Raw genomic sequence first — 27470 nt, 5'->3', positions numbered from 1 at the left:
ATCATATGAATCAAGTATTAGTGTGAGTGTTCATGGTTTTATTGGTTCAACTTTCTTGACAGACTCCCCTTGTAACATCACTACACTGGCAATGGCTTCACCAAACTTAAATTTTTTTATGTCAAGTTCCACTCTGTGTTACTGAAGATCAATTATGGCACAATGATGATTGTTGTTGACGTGATCTTCAGCCAGAGATTGGTTTGATGCAGCTCTCCATGCTACTCTATCCTGTGCAAGCTTATTCATCTCCTAGTATCTACTGCAACCTACATCCTTCTGAATCTGTTTAGTGTATTCATCTCTTGATCTCCCTCTACGATTTTTACCCTCTGCGCTGCCCTCCAGTACTAAACTGGTAATCCCTTGATGCCTCAGAATATGCCCTATCAACCGATCCCTTCTTCTAGTCAAGTTGTGCCACAAATCTCTCTTCTCCCCAATTCTATTCAATACCTCCTCATTAGTTATGTGATCCACCCATCTAATCTTCAGCATTCTTCTGTAGCACCATATTTTGAAAGCTTCTTTTCTCTTTTGTCTAAACTATTTATTGTCCATGTTTCACTTCCATACATGGCTACACTCCATGCAAAAACTTTCAGAAAAGACTTCCTGACACTTAAATCTATACTCTATGTTAACAAATTTCTCTTCTTCAGAAACGCTTTCCTTGCCATTGCCACTCTACGTTTTATATCCCCTCTATTTCAACCATCATCAGTTATTTTGCTCCCCAAATAGCAAAACTCCTTTACTACTTTAAACGCCTCATTTCCTAATCTAATACCCTAAGCATCACCCGATTTAATTTGACTACATTCCATTATCCTTGTTTTGCTTTTGTTGATGTTCATCTTATATCCTCCTTTCGAGACACTGTCTAGTCTGTTCAGTTGCTCTTCCAGGTCCTTTGCTGTCTCTGACAGAATTACAACGTCATCGGCGAACTTCAAAGTTTTTATTTCTTCTCCATGGATTTTAATTCTAACTCCGAATTTGTCTTTTGTTCCCTTTACTGCTTGCTCAATATACAGATTGAATAACATCGGGGATAGGCTACAACCCTGTCTCACTCCCTTCCCAACCACTGCTTCTCTTTCATGCCCCTTGACTCTTATAACTGCCATCTGGTTTCTGTAGAAATTGTAAATAGCCTTTTGCTCCCATATTTTACCCCTGCCACTTTCAGAATTTGAAAGAGAGTAGTCCAGTCAACATTGTCAAAAGCTTTCTCTAAGTCTACAAATGCTAGAAACGTAGGTTTGCCTTTCCTTAATCTTTCTTCTAAGATAACTCGTAAGGTCAGTATTGCCTCACATGTTCCAGTATTTCTACGGAGTCCAAACTGATCTTCCCCGAGGTCGGCTTGTACCAGTTTTTCCATTTGTCTGTAAAGAATTTGTATTAGTATTTTGCAGCCGTGGCATATTTAACTTATAACTCAGTAATTTTCACATCTGTCAACCCCCTGCTTTTTTTGGGATTGGAATTATTATATTCTTCTTGAAGTCTGAGGGTATTTCGTCTGTCTCATACATCTTGCTCACCAGATGGTAGAGTTTTGTCAGCACTGGCTCTCCCAAGGCTATTAGTATTTTCAATGGAATGTTGTCTGTTCCCGGGGCCTTGTTTTGACTTAGGTCTTTCAGTGCTATAATATTGTCCTCAAGAACATCGCCGTTGTATAGACCTTCTATATACTCCTTCCACCGTTCTGCTTTGCCTTCTTTGCTTACAACTGGGTTTCCATCTGAGCTCTTGATATTCATGCAAGTGGTTTTCTTTTCGCCAAAGGTCTCTTTAATTTTCCTGTACGCAGTATCTATCTTTCCCGTAGTGAGATAAGCCTCTACATCCTTACATTTGTCCTCTAGCCATCCCTGCTTAGCCATTTTGCACTTTCTGTCGATCTTATTTTTGAGACATTTGTATTCCTTTTTGCCTGCTTCAATTACTGCATTTTTGTATTTTCTCCTTCCATCAATTAAATTCAGTATCTCTTCTGTTACCCAAAGATTTCTATTAGCCATTGTCTTTTTACCTACTTGATCCTCTGCTGCCTTCACTATTTCATCTCTCAAAGCTACCTATTCTTCTTCTACTGTATTTCTTTACCCCATTCTTGTCAATGGTTCCCTAATCCTCTCCCTGAAACTCTCTACAACCTCTGGTTCTGTCAGTTTATCCAGGTCCCATCTCCCTAAATTTCCACCTTTTTGCAGTTTCTTTAGTTTTAATCTACAGTTCATGACCAATTGATTGTGGTCAGAGTACACATCTGCCCCTGGAAATGTCTTACAGTTTAAAACCTGGTTCCTAAATCTCTGTCTTACCATTATATAATTTATCTGAAACCTTTCAGTATCTCCAGGCTTCTTCCATGTATACAACCTTTTTTGAACCAAGTGTTAGCTATGATTAAGTTATGCTCTGTGCAAAATTCTACCAGGCGGCTTCCTCTTTCATTCCTTACTCCCATTCCATATTCACCTACTACATTTCCCTCTCTTCCTTTTCCTACTATCGAATTCCAGTCACCTATGACTATTAAATTTTCATTTCCCCATAGTATCTGAATGATTTCTTTTATCTCACCATACATTTCTTCCATCTCTTCGTCATCTTCGGAGCTAATTGGCGCATAAACTTGTACTACTATGGTAGGCTTGGGCTTCATGTCTATCTTGGCTACAATAATGTGTTCGCTATGCTGTTTGTAGTAGCTTACTTGTGCCCCTATTTTTTTATTCCATATTAAACCTACTCCTGCATTACCCCTATTTGATTTTGTATTTATAACCTGACCAAAAGTCTTGTTCTTCCTGCCATCAAGCTTCACTAATTCCCACTGTACGTAACTTAGACCTATCCATTTCCCTTTTTAAATTTCCTTACCTACGTGCCTGATTAAGGGATCTGACATTCCACGCTCCAACCCGTAGAACACCAGTTTTCTTTCTCCTGATAACAACGTACTCCTGTGTAGTCCTCGCCTGGAGATATGAATGGGGGACTATTTTACCTCTGGAATATTTTACCCAAGAGGAGGCCATCATCATTTAACCATACAGTAAAGCTGTATGCCCTCGGAAAAAATACAGCTGTAGTTTCCCTTTGCTTTTAGCCGTTTGCAGTAACAGTACAGCAAAGCCGTTTTGGTTAGTGTTACAAGGCCAGATCGGTCAATCATCCAGACTGTTCTCCCTGGAACTACTGAAAAGGCTGCTGCCCCTCTTCATGAACCACACATTTGTCTGGCCTCTCAACAAATACCCCTCATTGTGGTTGTACCTAACCGTACCGGCTATCTGTATCATTGAGGCACGCAAGCCTCCCCACCAACGACAAGGTGCATGGTTCATGGGGAGAACAATGTCGATATAAAAAATCTAATCCTAGAATCATGTTGTAGCCCTCACTCACATGTAGCACAATCTCTACACATTGTTTAAACTGAACCACATCCAGGCAAAAGTCTATGTCCACTGATACTAATGGTGTGACATCTTTATCCCACTCCATGCAGCCTGTACTGTGGTGGATCCCATTGCTAATGTTTCATCAGATCACTACTGGTGACCGACACATGCACCTCAGAGTCCAGTAATATCCTGAAATCCTCTTTTCCTATTATTCCTCTTATCGCACACTCCTCCTTTGCATGTGACTTCATAGCATCCAATCTTACTTGGAATGACCGTACTTGGATCTGTGGTTCCCATTGGTGTTTAACACTTTATTCTTCTCTGGTCCTCTCCTTCTAAAACTAATGCTTCATCATACTTTTCCACATCACCGTGAGGTTGTCAACACTGCCTCCTTACATGCCCCGTTCATTCACACCTGAAACATTATGTATTAGCTGCAAACACTGTCTGTTTATTCTCCATTCCAGTCAGCAAATTAATCTCCTCACGATCTATAGCCAACCGCACTGCTGTGCGCAAATCTGTTGGACCCCCTGTCCATAGACTTCTTGACATTTCTGCATGCAAACCTCTTAAAAATTCATCAGGCACCCTCTGCTCAGGTTCTTGCAAAATGATTTCATTATCTACAGCATCCTGTCCTAATTCATACATACATCCATTAATTTTCCTTACCCTGTTCGCAAATTGTTCCATAGTTTCTCTATAGTGTCTGGCACTATTTTGTTTCATATATCTCTGAATCAGCGCTTCTTTAAATTCTTCAAATGATGTGGCTCCCTTAAGAGCTTCTGTATACATTAAATAAGTTTTAGCTTCCCCTTACTGTAAAGAAGACACATCAAGTTGCAGACAGGCAAAATTAAAAGACATTCACATGTAGCTGCTGGCCACAGCCTTTGTCAGTAAAGAGGAACAAACACACACACACACACACACACACACACACACACACACACACACACACACACACACACAGCTGCCAAGCACACCTCATGCATACACAGCCGCCAACACCAGCACCTCGGGCTGGAATGCAACATCACGTGGGATGCAAGCAGCAGTCTGGAGGGGACAGGGAAGAGGATGGAGAAGGGATAGTAGTGTACGGGTGGCGAGTGAGACAAACACTGTCTGGTGGAGTGTGCAGGACTAGACGCCAACAGGCATAATGTCAGGAGGTTGTGTGGCAGGGGGGGGGGGGGGGGTGAAGAAACAAAAAATAAGATTAGCAGGGAAAGGCAGGTGGATGCATTGGCAGAGGTCTGCAAATAACAGCGTGGGAGATGAGAATGGGGAGGAGATGATAGGACATAGGGGGGTGCAAACTGTTGGGTAGAGGGTGTGGGGACAGTATGTTACTGTAGGTGTAGGCCAGGATAATTATAGGGGTGGAGAATCTGTTGTAAGGATAACTCCCATCTGTGCAGTTCATGAGACCTGGTGGTGGAGGGAAGGATCCAGATGGCTCAGATAGTGAAGCAGCCATTGAAATCAAGTGTGTTATGTTCAGCTGCATGGTGTGCCACAGGGTGGTCTACTTTGCTCTTGGGCATAGTTTGGTGGTGGCCATTTGTCCTGGTGGACATCTGGTTGGTAACATACCAATATAAAAGGCTGTGCAGTGATTGCAGCAGAGCTGGAAATGACATGCCTGCTTTCACATGTGGCCCGGCCCTTGATGGGGTACGATAAACCTACGACAGGAGTACCGTAGGAAGTGCTGGCTGGATGGATTGGGCAGGTTTTGCACCTGGGTCTTCCACATGGATATGATCCTTGTGGCAAGGAGTTGGGATTGGGAGTGGCATAGGGATGGACTAGGATGTTGTGGAGGTTGGGTGGGTGATGGAACAACACTTTAGGAGGAATGAGAACTATCTCGGGATGGTGCTCCTCATTTCAGAACACGATGATACAAAATCAAAAGCCTGGCGAAGGATGTGGTTCAGTTGCTCTAATCTGGGGTGGAACTGGGTGATGAAAGGGACAATCCTTTGTGCCTGGTTTTTGGGGGAGTGGGAGGATTGGGACTGTGAGGGGAAGTGGCATGTGAGATCTGTTTGCGGATTAGATCTGAGGGATAGTGGCTGTCTGCGAAGGCCATGGTGCAACCCTCAACATACTGAGCAAAGGAGTCTTTGTCATTGCAGATATGCCGTCCCTGGGCAGCCAGGATACATGGGAAGCCGTCCCTGGGCAGCCAGGCTACATGGGAGGGATTTTTTGGTGTGAAAGGGATGACAGCTGTCAAAATGCAGGACCTGTTGGTGGTTGGTGGGTCGAATGTGGACAGAGGTGTGGATGGAGCCATTAGTGAGGAGGAGGTCAACCTCTAGGAAGATGGCATGCTGGGTTGAAGCGGCTTACATGAAACAGATGGGTGAGAAGGTGTTGAGGTTGTGAAGAAAAGAAAGTAGTGTATCTTGGTATAGGTTCCTCTCATTTTTTGTTACTTTTCTCCCCACCTCCCTGCCCCACAACCTCCTGACACTGCACCTGTTGGAGTCTAGTCCCTACACACTCCACCAGACAGCATTCATCTCTTTCTCCCCACCCCCACCAGATTGCTGCTTGCATCTCATGTGGTGTTGCACTCTGGCCCGAGATGCTGGAGTTGGTGGTTGTGTGTGCAAGAGGTGTGCTTGCTTTTGTGTGTGTGTGTGTGTGTGTGTGTGTGTGTGTGTGTGTGTGTGTGTGTGTGTGCACCTTTATGATGAAGGCTGTGGCTGAAAGCTACATGTGAGTTTCTTTTAATCGTGCTTGTCTGCAACTTGACATGTCTCCTTTACGGTAAGTAGCAATTTATCTATTCCTACATTGTTGATATTCCTAACTGGAGTTTCCATTGTTTGTTTTTCCCCTGTTAGTCTCAATTCTGCAACACTCAATAATTCCTTATTAGACCAACTTTCCACCTGAGCCAGATTTCCAAGCTCTCCCACAAAGACCTGCACATCCTCAGTTGCCGTATCAGAAAAAGGAACCTGTGCAATTCTGTATTATCCACTGTTAATTGTGCTATCTTTCCCAACAATATGCTTACTGGTTATTAACTTCAAAGCTTATCCCTTAAAGAATAAATAAGTTAATATTTGTACTTAAAAAATTAAATAAAAACAATTAACTTTAAAAAATTAAGTTCTGATACACCTTGCATCTCTGGTTATGTCCAAGCTTTTCCTTGACAACACTAATTTTGAAAACTAACAGTCACAAGAAAAGTAAAAAAATACATTAGCTTAATTCTTACATCTAATCATGAGCCATCTCGACTCCTGACATTGCCTAACCATATGTTCTCAATGATTACATGTATAACATTTTTACTGGAACTGATTTCATACATGGTGCTGAGTAGCCCTCAAGATTATATTTTGCACATCTAACAAGCACTAACCAATATTTGACTTCCATTACCTCTAAGACTAGACAAATCCACTGTTTCTCTACTCACAGTAAAAATTACTTTACAAAATGCATGACGATCAAATCTCTATGACCAAAATACAACCAAACATTTTTTGGTATTTCCATATCATAGGCTGTAGATTCAGACATTGCCCTAAGAAGGCAATGTCAATGTTCTGACACCAGTGTTGCATGTCCCTTTGATTGTCAGCCATGGAGAATGAAATGAGATGTCAGGATGACAGCAAATTTTTGTTTAATTAGCTTCTTTATTCTGGGCCTTGGCCATAGTACATTGGGACAGTTTGATGGAGGCATCCAGCTGCCTCTCTGGTGGTGGCTGGTCTTGTGACTTGGGGCAGGCTGCCCCATCCCATGGTCAAACAGTGGACTCCATACAACATTCCATAATGTTTCTCCATGTGTCACAGGCTTGTGGTGTAGGGTTTGATACTGAGACCAGACTCATTTAGGACACAAATGGCTGATTACTTACATGCTCCAGGCTATGTTTGTTTATGGCTTAAGGCATGTACTCTAAACACTTCCCTGGTGGAAAGTGAGGAAAAGCTTCTGTCCTGCTAGCATAGTGCAGTGCCAGCTGTTGCCATACTGCACCCCACTGGCTCTCCTTCACAATGCCTGTTGGCCATGTTTTGTTTCGCAATGCATAACACTCTTGCCTACCAGCAGCTGACTCTGTTGCAGCTCACTCTGGCAGTTTTTTTCCTCAATTTCCAACCATTTTCTAATTTCTTCAGTTTTAATCTGCAGAAAAGTACTCATACAACACCGTCAAGATCCCATATCAGTCCCAAGGAAGTTTTTCAGTTGAAAATTTGTTTTCAAAATATCTGTTTGACCATTATATAATATATCTGAAACCTTCTGGTATTGTCAGGTCTCTTCCACATGTGCAGCCTTCCCTCACGCTCTTTATACTAAGTTTTAGCAATAATTAAATTGTGCACTGTGCTTAATTCTCTTTCATTCCTTTCCAAGAGTCCATGTTATCCTACTATTTTTCATTTTTTTCCATTTTCCTACTACTGAATTTTCATCCTCCACCACAATTATAGTTTGACTTCCCTTAAAAATCTGAATAATTTCTTTTATCTCATCATACATTCTTTCAAGTCCTTCACAACCTGCAGAGCTAGTAGTCATATGAACTTTTACTATTGGTAGGCGCTGGCTTTGTGTCTAAAATAAGACATCCACTATGCTGTTCATATTACCTTATCTACATCCCTATTTTCTTACTCATTAGACCAATTCTTATGTAATAATTATTTGATTTTGCACTGAAAATTTTGTATTCACCTGAACAGAAGGCTGTTCTTGCTGCCACCAAAATAATTCCCAGTATATCTAACTTGAATCTATAGTGAACACACATGAATGACATTTTGCAAGGTCACACCATTGGCAGATTGTGTGCCAGCCACATAGTCTGTTGTGTGCTGGTAGTTGAATACTACCTGTAGTGTCTTTTTTTCTGTTGTGGGGAAGTTTACAGAACTGAGAAAATTCAACAGTGATACAGACAAGCTTGGGCATATGCTACAACTCAGTGCAGGATTATAATCATGGGCAAAGATAGCCAATCAGCATGGAACGTGCCATGGCCAGAGCCAAGCTGTCAACCTGTGGTCACACATCTCTCCATTGCACTGGATGTAATTCCCTTATGCATAGACACCAAGTGGGTTGATGAATGTGATGTCTTACCAACCATATGTGGAAAGTGGGTTAGTATCTTGGTCAGAGATGAATTGCTGTTTAGTCTGAAGACTGGTTCTCATCACGTTTCACCTAGCAAATGTCTGGGACATGCTAAAATCTTGTGAATATATGAAAAGTGTGGTGTGCCAAAAATATTTTAATTAGCGTGTCACGATTTCTCAGTTCACCTTCTCTTATTATTATAATGTACCTCAGGTTAATTTTCTTTACATGATGTGTTTATTGTGTTGTATGATTATGTTGCACTAATGTTTGTATGCATAACACTGTTGTAGAAGTATAGTGAGAAATCAGGACGGCCATCGCGGGGTGATGTTGCCTTCTCCTTTCCAGGTACCCAGTGGGACCCCAAAGAGAACCAAATGAGAAGCAACTGGCCGTCATACCAGTGACTAACATCTTCAACCAAAAACACACTTATTATTAAAAAAACATTGTTCTTTTGCCTGCTTAATGGTCTAGTAATGGGTTTTACTTTGCATTAATAGAGTACTGTTCTTGAATTTCCACCACTGTATCTGGATTATTGGCCAAGGGTAGCATCCTATATTACCTGATGGAAGAAAACTGATGCTACACTGTAAGTCTGAACTAGATGAGGACAGGTGGAGAGTCAAATATTCAATCTGAATATTGGATCGATTATACATGCAGTAAATGTAACTTAGAATGAATGTGAAATCATGGTTAATTTCTGTATTGGCCCCATGTGAAAAATTTGTAATGTTTATCTCTGCATTATATTTTGACTTGTCTTATATCTACACAAGATGTCACAGGACCAAATTATGTTCATGAGGTGGTTATTAATGGTTGATGATCTTGGTCCTGGTGATTAAAGATGCGTCAATAGTTTTGGGAGTCCAGGTATATATAGCACCGAGCTTGGATTAAATTTATTCAGTATCTGACATTTTAATGCGGAACACAAGTGCTAATGAATGGAATATGCAATATTGAACTCGCCATAAAATTTTATGGTATCAGATAGCACAGCCAATTTAATTTGATTCGATGAATGCAGTGATACAAGAACAACAGTGTCCACCAAAACTGAATTTATTGTCTGGTTTTGCTCTCTGTGATTCTATCAAAGCCATGTGGTACCCTTAACAAGCAGTAGGACACCTTTTAGTATTTCCTCATTAGACATGATTTCTTCAGGCTCTAATGACCCATTTATTCTATGTCTTTGTACCTTTGGAATATTAGATGTGGTGCAGTTTCATCCTCCTCACCACATAGTCAACAGTCAGGGGTTTCTTCCTCTATACCCATCATGTGTAAGAGTCTCTTCAAGTTCTCATGGCCAGTCATGAGTCCTACCATGAGTTCAATCTGTTTCCTGTTCCAGCCCAGGATTACAGAACTTCTCTTGAAACATGGCTTCAGTGTCATTAGCTTGGTATGTTTTTGGTTTAGGACCATAGTTCAATATTCTATGCACTGCCTGCTGATTCAGTTATTGTTTTGATTTTACCATTACCTTAGTGATGTTTTGGACAGGTTCTGATCCAATACATGGAGTCATCACACCTGTCATGGCTAGCCTATCAGCTTGTTCACTGTCACTAATAGCTGAGTGACTATGGACAGCCAGCAGCTGTAACCTGCTGCTTTACCCTAGACTCCCAAGGGCTTAATGGCATTCTGCATTGATCTTTGATCTTATTGCAGTGACTGGCAGAAATTTCTGAGCTGCTTGGCTGTCTGAATAAATATAAACACTACAATCCTTGTAGCACATATGCAAATTATCCTTCATGCACACTCTGATAGCGGATATTTCCACCTGAAATACTATGACTGGCTTCCCTAGAGAGAATGCTCTCTCTAGTCTAGGCTTTACCTTGTGTACTCTGGCCCCAGCACTATCATCTGTTTTCGATATGTCAGTAAACCAGACTGTGTCTCTTGAATGGCGTTGTGGTTCATTCTTCCTCTGCTCCTTTCTTCCAAGTGTTTCACTATGTAGTTTGTTGAAGCAGCTTGAAGTTATTGTATGGTCAGCAGGCATTTCCTCAGCTATTCCTATATTTAATACAGTCACTATTTTCATGTGAGATTCTGGATATCCTAAATGAATGCAGTTACGTCCAGTTTTTAGCCTGTATACCCATGCCACTGCCTCTATTGTTACCCAAAGGCATAATGGGTGCTTGTTCAGTATAGACTCTATTTTGACAGTAGATGTGCTGCTAATTCTGCCTGTTATGCCTAAACAGGCCAATCTCTGTACCTTGCTAAACTCCTTACTTGGTACCTTCTGTTCTACTTTATTCTGCCACACTGTTGCCCCTAAAATACCATAGGTCCTATTACAATGATGTATATCCAGTACATATCCTTCGGTTTAGACCCAGCTTTTACCACAGGCCCTTCTAATGCTCCTAAGAGTACTTTTTGCTTCGGAACATATATTTTTTCCTTGAGAGGTTCGTGATAAGTTTCACATCCTGGGTTACCCATAGATACTTCACTACCCTGTCTACCGGCAGAGTTTTATCAAAGAGTTTGAGATTCCAGCATATGTGCTGGATTTATTTCCTCGTGAATGGTACTATAACAGTTTTCTTGAGAATAACCCTTAGATCCTGTTTCCAGGATCAGTTTTGCATTGGGGAGCCCTCCTTGTGGACAACCCTTGGTGGTGTCAATGATCATTTTCTCATTTATTGTGGCAGTTTCTATCTTTCTTCTACTTAGGCTGGTCTTAATTCACCTGGTCACAATGCCATGCTCTTTTGCAGTTCTAACCATGGATATGAAGGTCATAATGCTAAAAGGCTCCTCAGTACCCAGAAAGATGCACAGAGCTATTTCCTGAAAGCTTTTTCTACCTTCCCAAAAGCTGGTGAAGTTTCCACTGCTCACTGGTCTTTTTTGAAATCAGCCCATTCTCTGGTGGATTCCCAGTTTTCCCTTTGATTACCTGTAAATCAGTGACTCTATGGGACTGCCTCCTGCTATGTGCTATGTGCCAGAGGACATTGAGGGAAGTGAGTCTCTAGGAGCATATCCAGTGTCTCAATCACAGTCCTTGTACATCCACCCTCCTCCTTCCTTAGAATACCCTCCTGGATTAGCTGGCATTCTAGTGAGGATTTTATGACGTCTAGTGCAAGTAGCTGTACCTTCCACTTCCTCACAGAATACCTTCCAGGTTTGATCAGAAGATTGTATTTGACAAGGTCCTCTTGATATTTTGCCCATTGTCCTTTCCTTCTTGCAGGGTTGAACAGTCTTCTTAACTGCTCCCTTTGTACGTCCAAATTTCTGTTCCACCAAGGTATATTTGTGTTTGTGCATTTCTTGATGATTGGGCAGTTTTGTAAATATGAGGTCATAATGACAGATGCCATTGCATCTGCTAGTTCCTTAAAATCTGCTGGGTTCCTCATCAAAATTCTGACTTCAGATAAGCATGAGTTTAGGTCTTTTCTATATGAGTCCCAGTCCCTTTTCCTTGGATTTCTATAGGTGATAGCCTTTTTAACATCCATTTGCAATTCAAACTTAATATACATGTGGTCAGATATCATCACATGCCATTGTTTGACATAACCACCCTTTTGAGTGGGCCCCAATCGTTAGGTCAGTTACTTCTTTCTTTCTTCTATGCCTGTGGGCCTAGAAGAAAGAAGTGAGCCACCAGTTGTTCAGTCTACTGTGAGCAGCTATCTACCAGTCATCTCACTTCCTAGGAAAGAGGAGTAATGTCCTAATAAGGAAGGTAAGCTGAGGCAATTACAATTTCCCTTGTGCTTTCTTCCTCACATTTTTTCACCCTGATGGTCACTAAGTCCCTGGAACAGAAGTCTGCCATCAACATGAATCAAATTCCATTCCTAACAAAAATATACACTATGTGCTCAAAAGTATCCAGACACCCCCAAAAACGTACATTTTTCATATTAGGTGCATTGTCCTGCCGCCTACTGCCAGGTACTCCACATCAGCGACCTCAGTAATCATTACATATTGTGAGAAGGCAGAACGGGGTGCTCTGCAGAACTCACAGACTTCGAATGTGATCAGGTGACAGAGTGTCACTTGTGTCATTCACCTGTACATGAGATTTCCACATTCCTAAATATCCCTAGGCCTACTGTTTCTGATGTGATAGTGAAGTGGAAACGTGAAGGGACACTAGAATGAAATTTTCACTCTACAGCGGAGTGTGCGCTGATATGAAACTTCCTGCCAGATTAAAACTGCCAGGAAGTTTCATATCAGTGCACACTCTGCTGTAGAGTGAAAATTTCATTCTAGAAACATCCCCCAGGCTGTGGCTAAGCCATGTCTCCGCAATATCCTTTCTTCCAGGAGTGCTAGTTCTGCAAGGTTCGCAGGAGAGCTTCTGTGAAGTTTGGAAGGTAGGAGACGAGGTACTGGCAGAATTAAAGCTGTGAGGACAGGGCGTGAGTCGTGCTTGGGTAGCTCAGTTGGTAGAGCGCTTGCCCGCAAAAGGCAAAGGTCCCAAGTTCGAGTCTCAGTCCGGCACACAGTTTTAATCTGCCAAGAAGTTTCATATCAGCGCACACTCTGCTGTAGAGTGAAAATTTCATTCTAGAAACAATCCCCAGGCTGTGGCTAAGCCATGTCTCCACAATATCCTTTCTTCCAGGAGTGCTAGTTCTGCAAGATTCACAGGAGAGCTTCTGTGAAGTTTGGAAGGTAGGAGATGAGGCACTGGCAGAATTAAAGCTGTGAGGATGGGGCGTGAGTCGTGCTTGGGTAGCTCAGTTGGTAGAGCACTTGCCCGTGAAAGGCAAAGGTCCCAAGTTCGAGTCTCGGTCTGGCACACAGTTTTAATCTGCCAGGAAGTTTCGTGAAGGGTCACGTACAGCACAAAAACATACAGGCCGACCTCGTCTGTTGACTGACAGAGACTGCCAACAACTAAAGATGGTTGTAATGTGTAATAGGCAGACATCTATCCAGACCATCACACAGGAATTCTAAACTGCATCAGGATTCATTGCAAGTACTATGACAGTTAGGCAGGAGGTGAGAAAACTTGGACTTCATGGTCGAGCGGCTGCTCATAAGCCGCACATCACACCAGTAAATGCCAAATGACGCTTTGCTTGGTGTAAGGAGCGTAAACATTGGACAATTGAACAGTGGAAAAACGTTGTGTGGAGTGATAAATCATGGTACACAATGTGGCGATCTGATGGCAGGGTGTGGGTATGGCAAATTCCTGGTGAACGTCATCTGCCAATGTTTGTAGTGCCAACAGTAAAATTTGGAAGCAGTGGTATTATGGTATGGTTATTATGGTGTGGTCATGTTTTTCATGGAGGGGGCTTGCACCCCTTGTTGTTTTGCATGGCACAACCACAGCATAGGCCTACATTGATGTTTTAAGCACCTTCTTGTTTCCCACTGTTGAAAAGCAATTCGGGGATGGCGACTGCATCTTTCAACACAATCAAGCACCTGTTCATAATGCATGGCGTAAGGCAGAGTGGTTATATGACAATAACATCCCTGTAATGGACTGGCCTGCACCATCCTGACCTGAATCCTATAGAAGACCTTTGGGATGTTTTGGAACACTGACTTCATGGCCAGCCTCACCGAGTGACATCGATACCTCTCCTCAGTGCAGCACTCTGTGAAGAATAGGCTGCCATTTCCCAAGAAACCTTTCAGCACCCGGTTGAATGTATGGTTGAATGTGTTCCTGTGAGAGTGGAAGCTGTCATCAAGGCTAAGGGTGGGCCAACACCATACTGAATTCCAGCATTACTGATGGAGGGTGCCATGAACTTGTAAGTCTTTTCAGTCAGGTGACCAGATGCTTTTGATCATATAGTGTATGTTCTGAAGTTCTTTAGATTTTTGACTTAAGTCAACTTACCTCCATTTTCTCCAAGGCATGAAATGCCTCTTCATATAGAAAGGATTCCTGTCTTCCCAGAAAACTTCCATTGTGTTGCAGGTTTATCTGCAACACTTGAAGCCTCCAGCTTGCCACTATGTTTGCTTCCAATGTATTTGATTATCCTAACAGCAACTTGCAAGAACTCTAAGTAAAATTTCAGGTCATATGTTCCCATTACCATCAGGGATTTTTCCCTGACTTTCACCACAAGGATTTGGCCATCTGGTGCAACCTTTTGGTAGACTGCCCTCCAACCCTCTGTTGAGACCTTCGGTTCTGCATCCTTACTTTCTTGAACAGAGACTTTAAAGTTTTGGTAGGCAAACTGATGACTTTGTAGTCTTGAAGAGCTCAGCCTCTTGCTTGATCAGTAGCTTTGCTACCTCACATGGATACATCAAGGGCACCACATCATAAGCCAATCCTCTGTTCCCATCTCCTAACAGACAGATGTGAGCTACATGTCCAGACAGACATTCCAGAATGTCTACTCTCCCCTACCCCAAATCTTTTCAGAGAGAAGCTCTGAACAACATCCATCCACTCCAAAGTGCAGTGTATGTCCCTGTTGGATAGCTACCATCCTGAGTATTGAGACTGCAGTACTATAGGGCTATTTTACTGTTTTACTGTCTCCTGCCCCTTGGCCTTTTCTGGATCTGTACTATAGGGCTATTTTACTGTTTTACTGTCTCCTGCCCCTTGGCCTTTTCTGGATCTGTTTATCCTGAGAAGCTGGTGTACTAGCCCCTTCCCTTGTTCCATGCCTTATATGCCTTAAAGGTAGAAAGGGTCAGGTTACCCTCTCCACTCTGGACAGGGTTGGTGTGCTTTTTTTTTTTTTTTTTTTTTTTTTTTCTCCCTCCCTCCTTTGGGCCCCAGACAAGAATTTGATCTCGACCTGGTCCAACTTCTCATACGAGTTTCTACTTCTTGAACTGGTCTATCACCCAGTCCAGTTGTGGAAACAGCTTCTGTCAGTTCCAGTCCCAATGCTTGCATGTTTGAGATCTCATCAAGTCCCACAGTTTTTGTTTTATTTTTCGTGTTCTCCATTTTGGTCCATGAGAATTGGGGATCTATCTGGTTGAGACTACAGCACCCCACACGGTACACGGCATTTCTTAGGGAGGTTACCCGGTATCCCTGAGGCTCCATTAATGACACATTTTCCCAAGTGCTATGCACTCATCAGTATGGATCACATCACACCCTGGATTGGATATCTGGGGAATTAACTATGTGACTGGATGTGGGAGTGATGGGGGGTTGTGGGACACACACTGTCTGGTTCATCCACTGAAGCCTGTCTGGCATGAGAGACCTTGCCAGTAGTGGCACTACATCTGGCATAGATCGCAGCTTCATGTGCACGTGCAAGCCTCTCTGCCCACATGGTAAGTACTCAGACAAGGTGGTGTCCCATGGAGAGGGCACAGGCTGATACATTATTCTAATTGTTTAGGAGGGGAGATCTGCTTGGAGCAGTCTTAGGTAACTGAGTGCATTCCGTTTTATGATTTGTGGGTGACCGAGACGAAACAAGAATTGAATGACAAGTTACAGCAATCATTCAAAACTGCTAAACAGAAAAGAGAGACTTAAAGATTAATGACATCTAATGATTAACAGTGTTCTTACAGAATATTGACAAATAATGCTAAATACTTAATTTTGAAAAGAGAGAATATTAATTTATTTGTGTCATTTCAGTACACTGTATTGTCAGAAGTTTTGAATATTAAAAGACAGTCCTAGTGTGATAAAAGCATCAAAAATGAACAATTGTAAACTTGAAAATTTTATTACGGAAAATACTGACTTCCTATCACAATGTAATTATGGGAATAGACTCTAGTTATGTCAATAGTGATTCTATAGCTTTTCAGAGATATTCTGATGAGTCTTGTGCCATTGCACATTATTAGCTTTATATGGGCATAAGTGTGAAAAACAATGTCAATTGTGGGGAAAAAAACAAAAGAAATTACACCTTATTGCAGCATTATTTCTGTATACAAACTGAAAAAGGTTATGTAAATAATTTAAATTTTGCCGTGAATTCAAATGAGACATAGACATAAAAAAATTGAGCTCTTCAAGATTAGACATAAGTTCCTATATGGAATCAAAGATTTTCCATCTGTTTGTTCTGGACAACTAATATTTTCAAGATGACGAAAAGGATAGTTGCTGCTCACCATATAGCTGAGATGCTAAGCTGCAGTTAAGCACAATAAAACACTGCAGAACATGAACTTTTGGACAACAAGGCCTTCACACACACACACACACACACACACACACACACACACACACACACACACAGTGTATGTGCAAGTTGTGTGTGTGTGTGTGTGTATTATAGGAGATTTTAACAATTCTATCATTGTACATCCTATGAATCTCTGATTTGCACTGTTACAAAAGGTATTAATATGGTGTCACCACTGTTCTTGTCTGGGTTAGGATATGTACTCCGATACAAGTGTTTCCTACTGACAGCTGCAGTCTGTAGGGATGACATTGTGTAACAATGTATGTGACTCTTTCATGGTATTTATCAACCTGACCTCCATCTGAGGGATTTTAATTGCCAACCAGATAGAACTAGCCAGCTACATGAGGAAATAATGTGTCTAGACTGGTCAGCTCACTCTCCAAAGTTAAATCTGACTGTACATATATGGGACATTCAAGGCCAGAGGATTACAGACCAAGGATCATCAACATGGATCATTGCTGACCTCTGGAGGACACTTGTTCAGCAACTGGCTGCATTACTGCAAGCCAGGCTACACTATCTGATCCAGTGTTTGCAGAGCCAGGTGCTGCACATACCATACTAATGTTCTGTATACCACTGGGTGGGAGAGGGGAGAAGGTCACTACACACGATAACTGCCTTGACAGTTAATGCCCAGTTTTCCAAAACATCAGTAGACAGCATTGTCAAGACATCTCTTACCACACATGTTGTGTTGCTCCTCTGATAGCAACATCCCTTAACTTATAGACATGAGTAATTATTGGCACATAAAAAGGGTGTTATGCAACAGGGCTTGCCTTATTAGACACTACCCATTGTGTTACGCAAGTTGTACTTGGAACTGGCATATTTTTCACTGTATATGTGCCTCTGATACACATCACACAGACAAGAGATAAATTACTTCTTTATTTACTGATACCAGTGCTTTCCAGTGGGTTTCAGTTTTTTCTGACATGCATTCTTGTTTTTATTGGCAAGCTTCTACCCACCATTGTCGAGAGACCTTTCAGAACTTACAACTAATAATGATAATATATTTTTTGCTTTGGTGTGTAAAAAAAATAAGGCTCTCCTTGCACCCATTGCTGTTCCTTCCAATGAGACCAGAAATGTAACTAATAGTGTATATGACTTGTTTAACCATTGCAGCATTTAATCTTTGGGGGAGGCTTTCCACTGACTCCCACCAAATTCATTTTCTTCTTTTGTGAAACTCTATGAATTAGTTGGATTTCTGGATGAATTCATATGGTATGTGGTTTGATACTAAAGCTCTAACAGAGTCCCCTTGCAGTAGCTCACAATGATGTCGTAGTATATTTGCACAGTACATTTTAAAATTGCAGTCTGTTTCATATAATTTCTTAGACCTACAACACTGATGGCTGGGTTTAGTGTTTCCATGACACTTACAATAACATTATTAATAGTGGAGCTCAGCATAAGTAGATCCTGCAAAATTTCTCTGATAGAATTCCCAAACTTGTAAACTCCCACAATAAAGCCTTTTTTTTTTTTTTAACTCTCTCAGTTTCCTCCATCCATTGACTCATTCTGAAAATAGTCACATTACTGACGTCGGTATATTGTATTTTCACTTATATACTCTCAAATACATAGCCTGTTGTCACACAAGAATGTTTGTTGGGGACATATTATGTATATACTCATAGAAAAATTCTAGGGTCAGTTTATCTTTATAGACTTGATAACCATACCACTACTCAGAAGTACTTTTATCCTTTCAGCAGATGGCAAACCCTCTTCAGCTTACGTAAAGCTCAAGCTTAGTGTTACAGCTTCAATTTGACCAAATGCAGTATAGTGACTGTATTCACAGAATAAAACCAAGACTGTCTTCACAGAATAAAACCAAACTCCCAACCTTGTCCCCAAATCTCTCTCTCTCTCTCTCTCTCTCTCTCTCTCTCTCTCCAGTTCCTTTGTTTCAAGGATCATAACCCTTTGGGAGTCCCAGAGGCAATATCTGACTCTCACATCTGCCAACCATCTCCTGTTTTGGCCCTGTCACTAGTGTATCCCATCAATGGCAGAGTCACCTGTGAAAATAGCCACATCTTTGCTGTAACTGCATCACCCCATTATATTGTGTTTAACAATGATCATACCATCCACGTACATGAACTATGCCCAAAGATCAACTATGCTACAGAATTGGAACTATGTGCAACTGATCTATTTGTTCTCAATGGCTTTCCCCTACTGCTCCATACACCTGTTTTTCTGAACTGTACAGGAGGGAATTCTTCCTACAACATTTCCTTTGTTATTGTAACCTCCTGACCACAACATCTAGTAGTCTTTATATTCCTTCTATACCCCCTCCTCTCAATCTACAGCTCAATCATCTGAACATTTTCATTCCCTTTCTGCTCATTCTCTTACTATGTAACCCCCCTCCCCCATATTTTCGTTTTTTATGTAAATGCTCCAACTAGCATTTTCCCAATTTGCCCTTGCACAGGCGAAGTACTAACTCACTCCAACCCAGCACAGACTTTCTTGACCCACTTCCATCATGCCCCCTTTTCTCTGCCCATTCCATTTTTCTACCATAGTCAAGATTGCTACTTGACCCAGTTCATATAACAAATTAATTAGTAAGAACTGTGATACAAAAGGCACTAATATATTAGTTTATCACAACATAATCTTGCAATAGCAATGAACTTACATTTTTAGGTGCCGCCTGGCTCTTGGAAGTGAAGATAATGGCTCTTTCATGCAGAATTGCCTTGCACCAAGAACACATGACAGCAGATAACTATCAACATCATACTCAACATTTGCCATATAAAATGTTTCACAATCCTCTTTTGTCATGCGACTACATAGTGCAAGAATCTCCTTATTGTCAAAATTCCATTGCCTCAATGTAAAGTACTGCAGCACCTTCAATCCATTGCTTATTCTGTTCTGGAGCTTCACCATGCTGGAACAAATCAGACATAAATAAAATAAAGAAATTTTACATAGACTGAATAAAGACTAATCATTTTGTGTCCTGCTACAGCATAATTGGAAAGAAAAAAACATCACTTGCATGAGAAACAACTAACACACATCTACTCATTTGTATCTTCAGTGTCAACATAATGAAAAAGGAAAGTGATATACTATACAAGACTATTGAATAACTGGAATTTATTCATGTTTCCACAGTGATACAGGTGGTGAGGGAGAGCTACTCCCACCACTTCCATTCTATCAATAACAATAATTAAAAGGGAATGTAGTGGGAGTAACGGCTTTTTTTTTTCTTTTTTTTTTTTGGGGGGGGGGGGGGGGGGGGGGTTTGTTAGGGTAACAAATTTGAAGAGACCACTTGTCATAGTTTTACAGAATTGAATAGGTAATTATCACAAAAAAAGAGTACGGTATTCTTAGAGATTGAGAGTTCTTAGGATTGATGTAATTTTTTTCTTTATTCATAAAAATATTTAACTCACTTAGGAATACACAACAACACTAAAATTTAAATTGCAAGTAATTCTTTAATTTCCAGGTTAAAATACTTAAACCTACACAATTTCTGAAATGTCAATATGTGCTCAAACTTTTCCTGTTTCAAATGAAAAAGCAGCAGAAGTAGAAGTGGTGATCAAGTTAATTTTGGTAACTGAAGTGAGAAATGACGACACCTATTTTATTCTCTTTGTGCCCAGCTGTGCATCCTGTTTACATCTACGTCTACATCCATACTCTGCTAGCCACCTCGTGGTGTGTGGCAGAGGGTACTTCCGGTGCCAGTATGTGTTCTCCTTTCCCTTTTTCATTCATGAATGGAAGAATAAATAAATCTCTGTATTAGGTATGATTTCTTAGATTTTATCGCAGGGGTCATTTTACAAGCCTTATATGGGAGGAAGTAATGTGTAGCCTCATTCTCTGTGGGATGTACACTCTCAGAATTTCAACAGTAAACCTCTCCGTGATGCATAGTGCCTTGGTAAAGGTCTCAGACTGATGAGCAAAACTTAGTAATAGGTCGAAGAATTATTTTGTAAGCCACTTATTTCATGGATGAATTACATTTCATTAAGATTTTTTCTATAAATCTCAGCCAGAAATCTGTGTCTCCTATTATTTGTTTTATGTTATCATTCCACTATATGTTGCTCCACATGATTACTCCTAGGTAGTTTGCAGTAGTTACGGCTTCCAGTTAGTTGCACCAATAGTGCAGTCAAACACAAGAGGCTTCACACAAACAAAATAACTGAATTTTGTCCTTTATTTTGTATGCTATCATACCCATTGAATCAGTTGTTTGTGTGGTCTTCAGTCCAAAGACAGGTTTAATGCACCTTTCCTTACTAGTCTATCCTGTGCAAGCTTCCTCAGCTCTGCAATCCTCAAAACTGCAGCAACCTACATCCATCTGAACCTAGTGACTGTAGTCAAGCTATCATCTGCCTCCACAATTTTAAGCCCCCTCCCCAACCATCCCCACATTTTCCTCCAGTACCAGATTCACAATCTTTGATCCTTCAAAGCTTCAGGATGGATTCTATTAACCAATCCTCTTTTTAGTCAATTAGTACCATTTTTTTCCTCCTCAATTTCAGTACCTCTTCATTAGTTATGTAATATAGTCATCCAATCTTCAGCATTCTTCTATAGTACCATATCTACACCTACACCTATACTCCACAAGCTACCTGATGGTGTGCTTAACTTCACCCAGTTTATTTCATATTTGGATGTAATAATCTCCTTAAACTCTCCTCCCAAACAGGCTATGAAGGCCCAATGGTACTGACCAGCCGCCATGTCGTCTTAAACTCATAGGCATCACTGGATGCGGATATGGAGGGGCTTGTGGTCAGCACACCGCTCTCCCGGCCATACGTCTGTTTCCGAAATTGGAGCCACTACTTCTCAATCAAGTAGCACCTCAGTTTGCCTCACAAGGGCTGAGGGCACCCCGCTTGCCAACAGCGCTCGGCAGACCAGATGGTCACCCATCCAAGTGCTAGCCCAGCCCAACAGCGCTTAACTTCGGTGATCTGACGGGAACTGGTGTTACCACTGTGGCAAAGCCGTTGGTAATAACCTCACTAGATATTATCAAAATCTTTACTGCAATAGATACACCAATGACGTTGGTGTCTAACTTGTCTTTATGTTAAATATTCCAATTTGTATTTAGGATTGTTTTGCTACTTACTCACTTTTAATGAGGGACACTAATTTTGCAACCTCACCTTGGACGCTCCTGCAGCCCGCTAATATCATATTAAACTTATCTTTTTCTGATCTGCAAGGAACAATTTTCTTTGATAATAATGTGACTAGTCTATCATTGATTTTTGGAGCCAATTCGTCACTCGTCACTATCCTGGAGGCGGGGGGGGGGGGGATTCGTTTAACCTAAAAAGAAAAAAAAGCGATGTGCATTGCACACATACTCCACTATCCCAGTGCACATGTGACCTGTTACCTACATTTCTCCACCTGATAGCGAAGGTCAAAAAATTCTAAGCTCCTGGTTTAGATCTTCCAAAAAAGCTTTGATATCCTTCTTGTTGGAACTGTCTATCATACACATTTTACTTCATTGCAAGACAAAACTAGAGACAAATACCTTAGCAAAAGACTTTCTAACACTTACATTTGGATTAAATGTTGAATGATTCCTCTTTTTTAGAAACACTTTTCTTGTTAGTGGCAGTCTGCTTTTACATTCCTTCTACTTTGTCTGCCATCAATTAATTTGCAGCTCAAATGGCAAAACTCATCTACTTCTTAAGTATCTCTTTTCCTAATGTACACTGTCCAGTCACATTGATGTGAAACCCTGTTGAAAGCCAAAATAACCATCTTTTGCAGCATGGACCACTTTGGAGCCAATGTGAGGAAGTTCCGAAAGGTACTGACAGGGATGTGGAGCCAAGCCAACTCCAGCATTGTGGCCAGCTATGCTACGTTTCTTGGTTCAGGAAGCGTAGTGTAAACAACCTGATCAAGGTGGTCCTACAAATTCTCAGTTGGGCTTAAATCAAGGCAGTTTGGTGGCCAGAGGAGCACAGTTAACTCATTCTGGTTCTCTCCAAATCACACATGTACACAATGAGCTGTATGACACATTGCATTGTGCTGCTGGTAGATGCCATCATCCCAAGGATAAACAAATTGCATGTAGGGGCGGACATGGCTCCCGAGGATATGTGGTACTTGTCTTGATCCAATGTGCCTTCCAGAATGATTAAATCACCCAGGGAATGCCACAAAACATTCCTCAGACTAAATGCTCTCTCCTCCAGCCTGGACTCTTCTGACAATTACTGTATGATTGTTTGACTGAGCATAAAACATGATTAATCTGAAAAAGCCAGACGTCGCCTCTCAGTGGACATCCAGTTTCAGTACTGGCATGCAAAATCCACCCTTTGCCATTGATAAACAGCAGTCAGCATGGATGCATGAACCAGGCACCTGCTGTGGAGGCCTTATGCAACAACATTTGCTGAATAGTCATTGAGGAGACATTCTTGATAGCCCTTTGCTTTAGCTGGGTGGTCAGTTGCTCAACAGCTGCACATCTATTTGCCTGTACATATCACTCCTGCCATTGTTTACACCTGTCATCTGTGGCTCATGGTGCACCACAGCTGCCTTAGTGCCATTTATGGGTAGGTGACTTTGCCATGGATAGCATACTTTAAACAGTGGAGCATGAGCTGTTCACAAACTTAGCCATTTTGGAAATTCTTCCGCATTTGGCCTGAAAGCTAACTGATCATGCCCTTTTGGAAGGCAGATAAATCACTCCATTTCTGCATTATGACAACAAATGTGCTGTTTTCCACGTACCCCCCCCCCCCCCCCCCCCCGACATGCTTTAAAATACCCACCACTGCTAGCCCTGTCACCTGCCATCTGTGACCGGTTACTGCATATTGACATTGAACATAGGTGGTGGTCACATTAATATGACTGGACTGTGTAGTTTCGTCAACATCATAAGATTTTATTCACTACTTTCTAACATTTTCCCCCTTTTGTTGATATTAATCAGTAAACCTCTTTCAAGACACTATCTATTATGTTCAACTGATCTTCTAAGTCCTCTGCCATGTCTGATAACACTACAATTTCAACATCAAACATCAATTTTTTTATTTCTTCTCTCTAAACTCTAATTCCTCATCCAAATTTTCCCTAGGGTTCCTTCACTGTTTGCTTGATCATAGAGATAGAATAAAATAGGGACAGGCTAAACGCTTTCACATTTGTTTATCAACTAGAGCTTCTCTTTCATGTACTTCAAGCAATATAACTGTCTGAAGTCTGAACAAGTTGTACATAACCTGGATTTTACCCTTGTTACCTTCAGAATTTCAATCAATTCTGGAAAACCTTACTCTTAATCTACAAATATTATAAACATAGATTTGTATTTCTTCAGTCTGTATTCTAAGATAAATAATTAATTCTATATCAGTTAATAGAAAACTAAAGAAAAAAGTAAAGAAAGTGTGCTCTCTATTAGGAACTCAGTTCATTCCTGTTACATTAAAACAAAATACTAGACAGACATTTGTTAACTGAGTTGTTGAGCATACTTTAACTAAAGTGATAATTTCAAAATATTTAGGTGTAAATGGAAACACAATTAGATATAGATTCTCAAAATCACATGCATTCCAAGAATAATCTGTGACTACATGAAAGGCATAAATTGTAAAAAATATAATTTACTTGAAACCTTTTTAGCAGCCTAGATTATTTATAAATGCAGAGGGTAGAAACCAGGTGTTACTGGCATGAGTACTCTGTTGAGGCCAGATACATTGCAGAAAAGAAGATCCCAGAAAAGTAGAAGAAGAAGACAAAGGTATTTTATAAACAAAGTTGAGCACATTGTTTTGTTGTAAGAAAAGTAGTAATGAACAAAAGAATAAACCTAAAGTTGTGGATAGGCAACAAAATGGAATAAAGAGAAATATTTAATAGTGATAGGAAGTATTTTTTGCTATGGAAGAGAAAAAACACATTGAAAAGTTTAATGAGTCAGCTATTTTTCCCTCTGCCAAATCGAAAAAGTTTTTTAAATCTCAAAACATTACATAGAAGTTAGGTGCTATTTTGATCCAAATAATAAATAAATCAGTTGTTATATGCTCCACATTCTCCACAGAAGACAATGTATTAATTCCAACATGTAAAAATATTTATTCTCAATTTACTGAGATTATTGCTGAATTAGTAATATACACATCAATATTATTTAGAAAGTGAATAGTGTAGCACTATGTCAGAATAAAGAGCACATAAGAAAGGAAGAAAATAACACACTTACAGTACACAAAACTCATACTCACAATCTCTTCTGCAGAGTAAGCAGCAGTAGAAAATCAATTAAATAAGCTGGAAATATGTGAAATAGGAGTACATGAAGATAATGTACTGTTTCATTTGTACGAATATTTCCATCAGGATACCAAACAGCACCTTCAAATGGATTCTCATACACAATCTGACGTCCACGTTCTAATACTTCACCCCATGTAATCTGCACCAGAGATGATGTTGATAAATTATACACAGGCATCTCGTCTGGTCTAAAAAAAAATGAACATAAATTCATTGTCACAGTAATGAAATGGTTACATTTTTTATGTACTAACTAATACCATCAGCTCAGTTATCTTTACTACAAACAAGACACAGTAACATCTGTTGAACCAGTATCTACTAAAAGATGGGTGTGTGAAGACAAAAATAATAGAATGAAAATCCTGGTGTTTGGAACCATTCATTCCTTCTGCGGGGAAGAAAAGGAATAGCTGGGAAAGTGTAGAAAGGAAGGGCAGAGCTCTCAAACTCCACAACAAGAGGGACCCACCTGCCATCAGGACAAGGGGAGGCAACGTGAAGGATGAGTGGTTAGACAGGGTTGGAAGCCAAAGATAGTACACTGGTAAGCATATTACCAGCTTCAGTTCAGAGATGATAAAAGACAGAGTGAGAAGTCAAGATATTACAATTTATTATCAAACCTGCATCATTCAATAGACATGAATGGGCAGACTGTGTCAAATTTACGATATTCATAAGTTTCAGTACAAATAATAAATGACGTTACAACTAATTAACACAAGTTACACATTTTACTATAAAACTCATTTTTGAGCAAAATATATTTCATCAAACAATGGAAATGCCTGGCTGGATTATCAACAATATTAGGAAAACTATAGATTTCTGCTCACCATAAAGATGATCCACTGAGTTGCAGACAGGCACAAGGAAAAGACAGTTACGGTACACATTATAGCTTTCAGCCGAAGCCTTCTTCAGCAAAGAAATTGACACACACTTTCACACAAGCACACATACCTCATGTACACATGACCACTACCACGGGCAGCTCTGACTGGACTGCCAGTGATAGTGGTATTACATCCAGCTTCAGCTGTAATGAGATATCTCAAATAGAATGACCTCCATCATACCAACTGGCAAGGATTCTGTAAACATGAATCATGTGAAACCCAACTCGCACTTTTCTCGAATGATACTGAAAGCCATTGTTCAAGGTAGTCAGTTAGATGCAGTATTCTTGATTTCCAAAAATCAGTACCACATGTATGCTTATTATCAAAAGTATGGTCATATGTGGTCTCAAGCAAAATATGTGTCTGGATTGAGGATTTTTTGTTATGGAGGATGCAGCATGTGATGGGGAGTCATCACCAGATACAAAAGTAACTTTGTGTGTGCTCCAGGGAAGTGGGTTTGGACCTTCACTAATCATGGGTTGTATATTTACAACTTTGCAGATAATATCAATAGTAACCACAGACTTTTGATGGATGATGTATCTATAATGAATTACTAGTCAGATCTTGATAAGACTCCAAAGTAGGGCAAAGGTTGGCAATTGACTTTGAATGTTCAAAAATGTAAAATGGTGCACTTCACAAAACAAAAAAACATAATATCCTATGACTACAATATCAGTCAATCACAAATGGAATTGGTAAATTCGTACAAATACCTGGGTGTAACAAGTTGTAGGTATAGAAATGGAATGAATATGAAGGCACAGTCGTAGGTAAAGCAGGTGGCAACTTGTGGTTCATTTGTAGAATAGTGGTAGCAGTAGCAGTAGTAGTAGTATTAGTAGTAGTAGCTTTATTCATCTGTAGATATCTTTTTTACAACTATTTACAAGTTTAGAGCAGTTTAAAATAAACTAATTTGTATACACATGTATCTACAGACTTCTAGTTAGAGACAGTCATTAGATTTTACTTCTGGTATACAATACCTTTTTACAAATAACTTATTAAATAATGTAATGCCACACTGTTGACTCATATCTCACTATCAGTCACTGCATACACTATACACACATTGTTTCATAACAATTCACTCCCTCTACACACACACACACACACACACACACACACACACACACACACACACACACACACTGGTGATCTCTGGGCCTTTTTCTGAACCGCTACTTCCCATTTGATATCATGAAAAACTGAGTCAGCACCCCTCCATAATGAGTGAAATGTTGAGCTCAGAAAGAAGAAGAGGTGTTAGTATTGTGCTAAGTGTAACTTGAGGGTAGAGTGTTTCTAGAAAGGAAAAAAAAAGGAAAAAACATAAAGTGGAGGTGTTATGTGGAATGTTAGATGGTTTATAATCATTTTCATTATTATTTATAATGATTATA

General features: G+C 40.4%; 1 protein-coding gene and 1 pseudogene across 1 annotated transcript in view; both read right to left on the bottom strand.

The window, feature by feature from the left end:
• Positions 1–27470, bottom strand: part of LOC126176162 (putative fatty acyl-CoA reductase CG5065) — a 184522-nt gene that overhangs the window by 18524 nt on the left and 138528 nt on the right. The window contains exons 7-8 of the mRNA XM_049923303.1: positions 25102–25336; positions 19449–19706 (exon numbers count right to left, since the gene is read on the bottom strand). Coding sequence (XP_049779260.1) covers positions 19449–19706; positions 25102–25336 — 493 coding nt within the window. The remainder of the gene's footprint in view (positions 1–19448; positions 19707–25101; positions 25337–27470) is intronic.
• On the bottom strand, positions 21707–21824 carry LOC126177333 (5S ribosomal RNA; annotated as a pseudogene).

This window comes from Schistocerca cancellata, chromosome 3, assembly GCF_023864275.1.
Source record: "Schistocerca cancellata isolate TAMUIC-IGC-003103 chromosome 3, iqSchCanc2.1, whole genome shotgun sequence".
NCBI lineage: Eukaryota > Metazoa > Arthropoda > Insecta > Orthoptera > Acrididae > Schistocerca > Schistocerca cancellata.
This window is presented reverse-complemented; position numbering and strand designations above follow the sequence as displayed.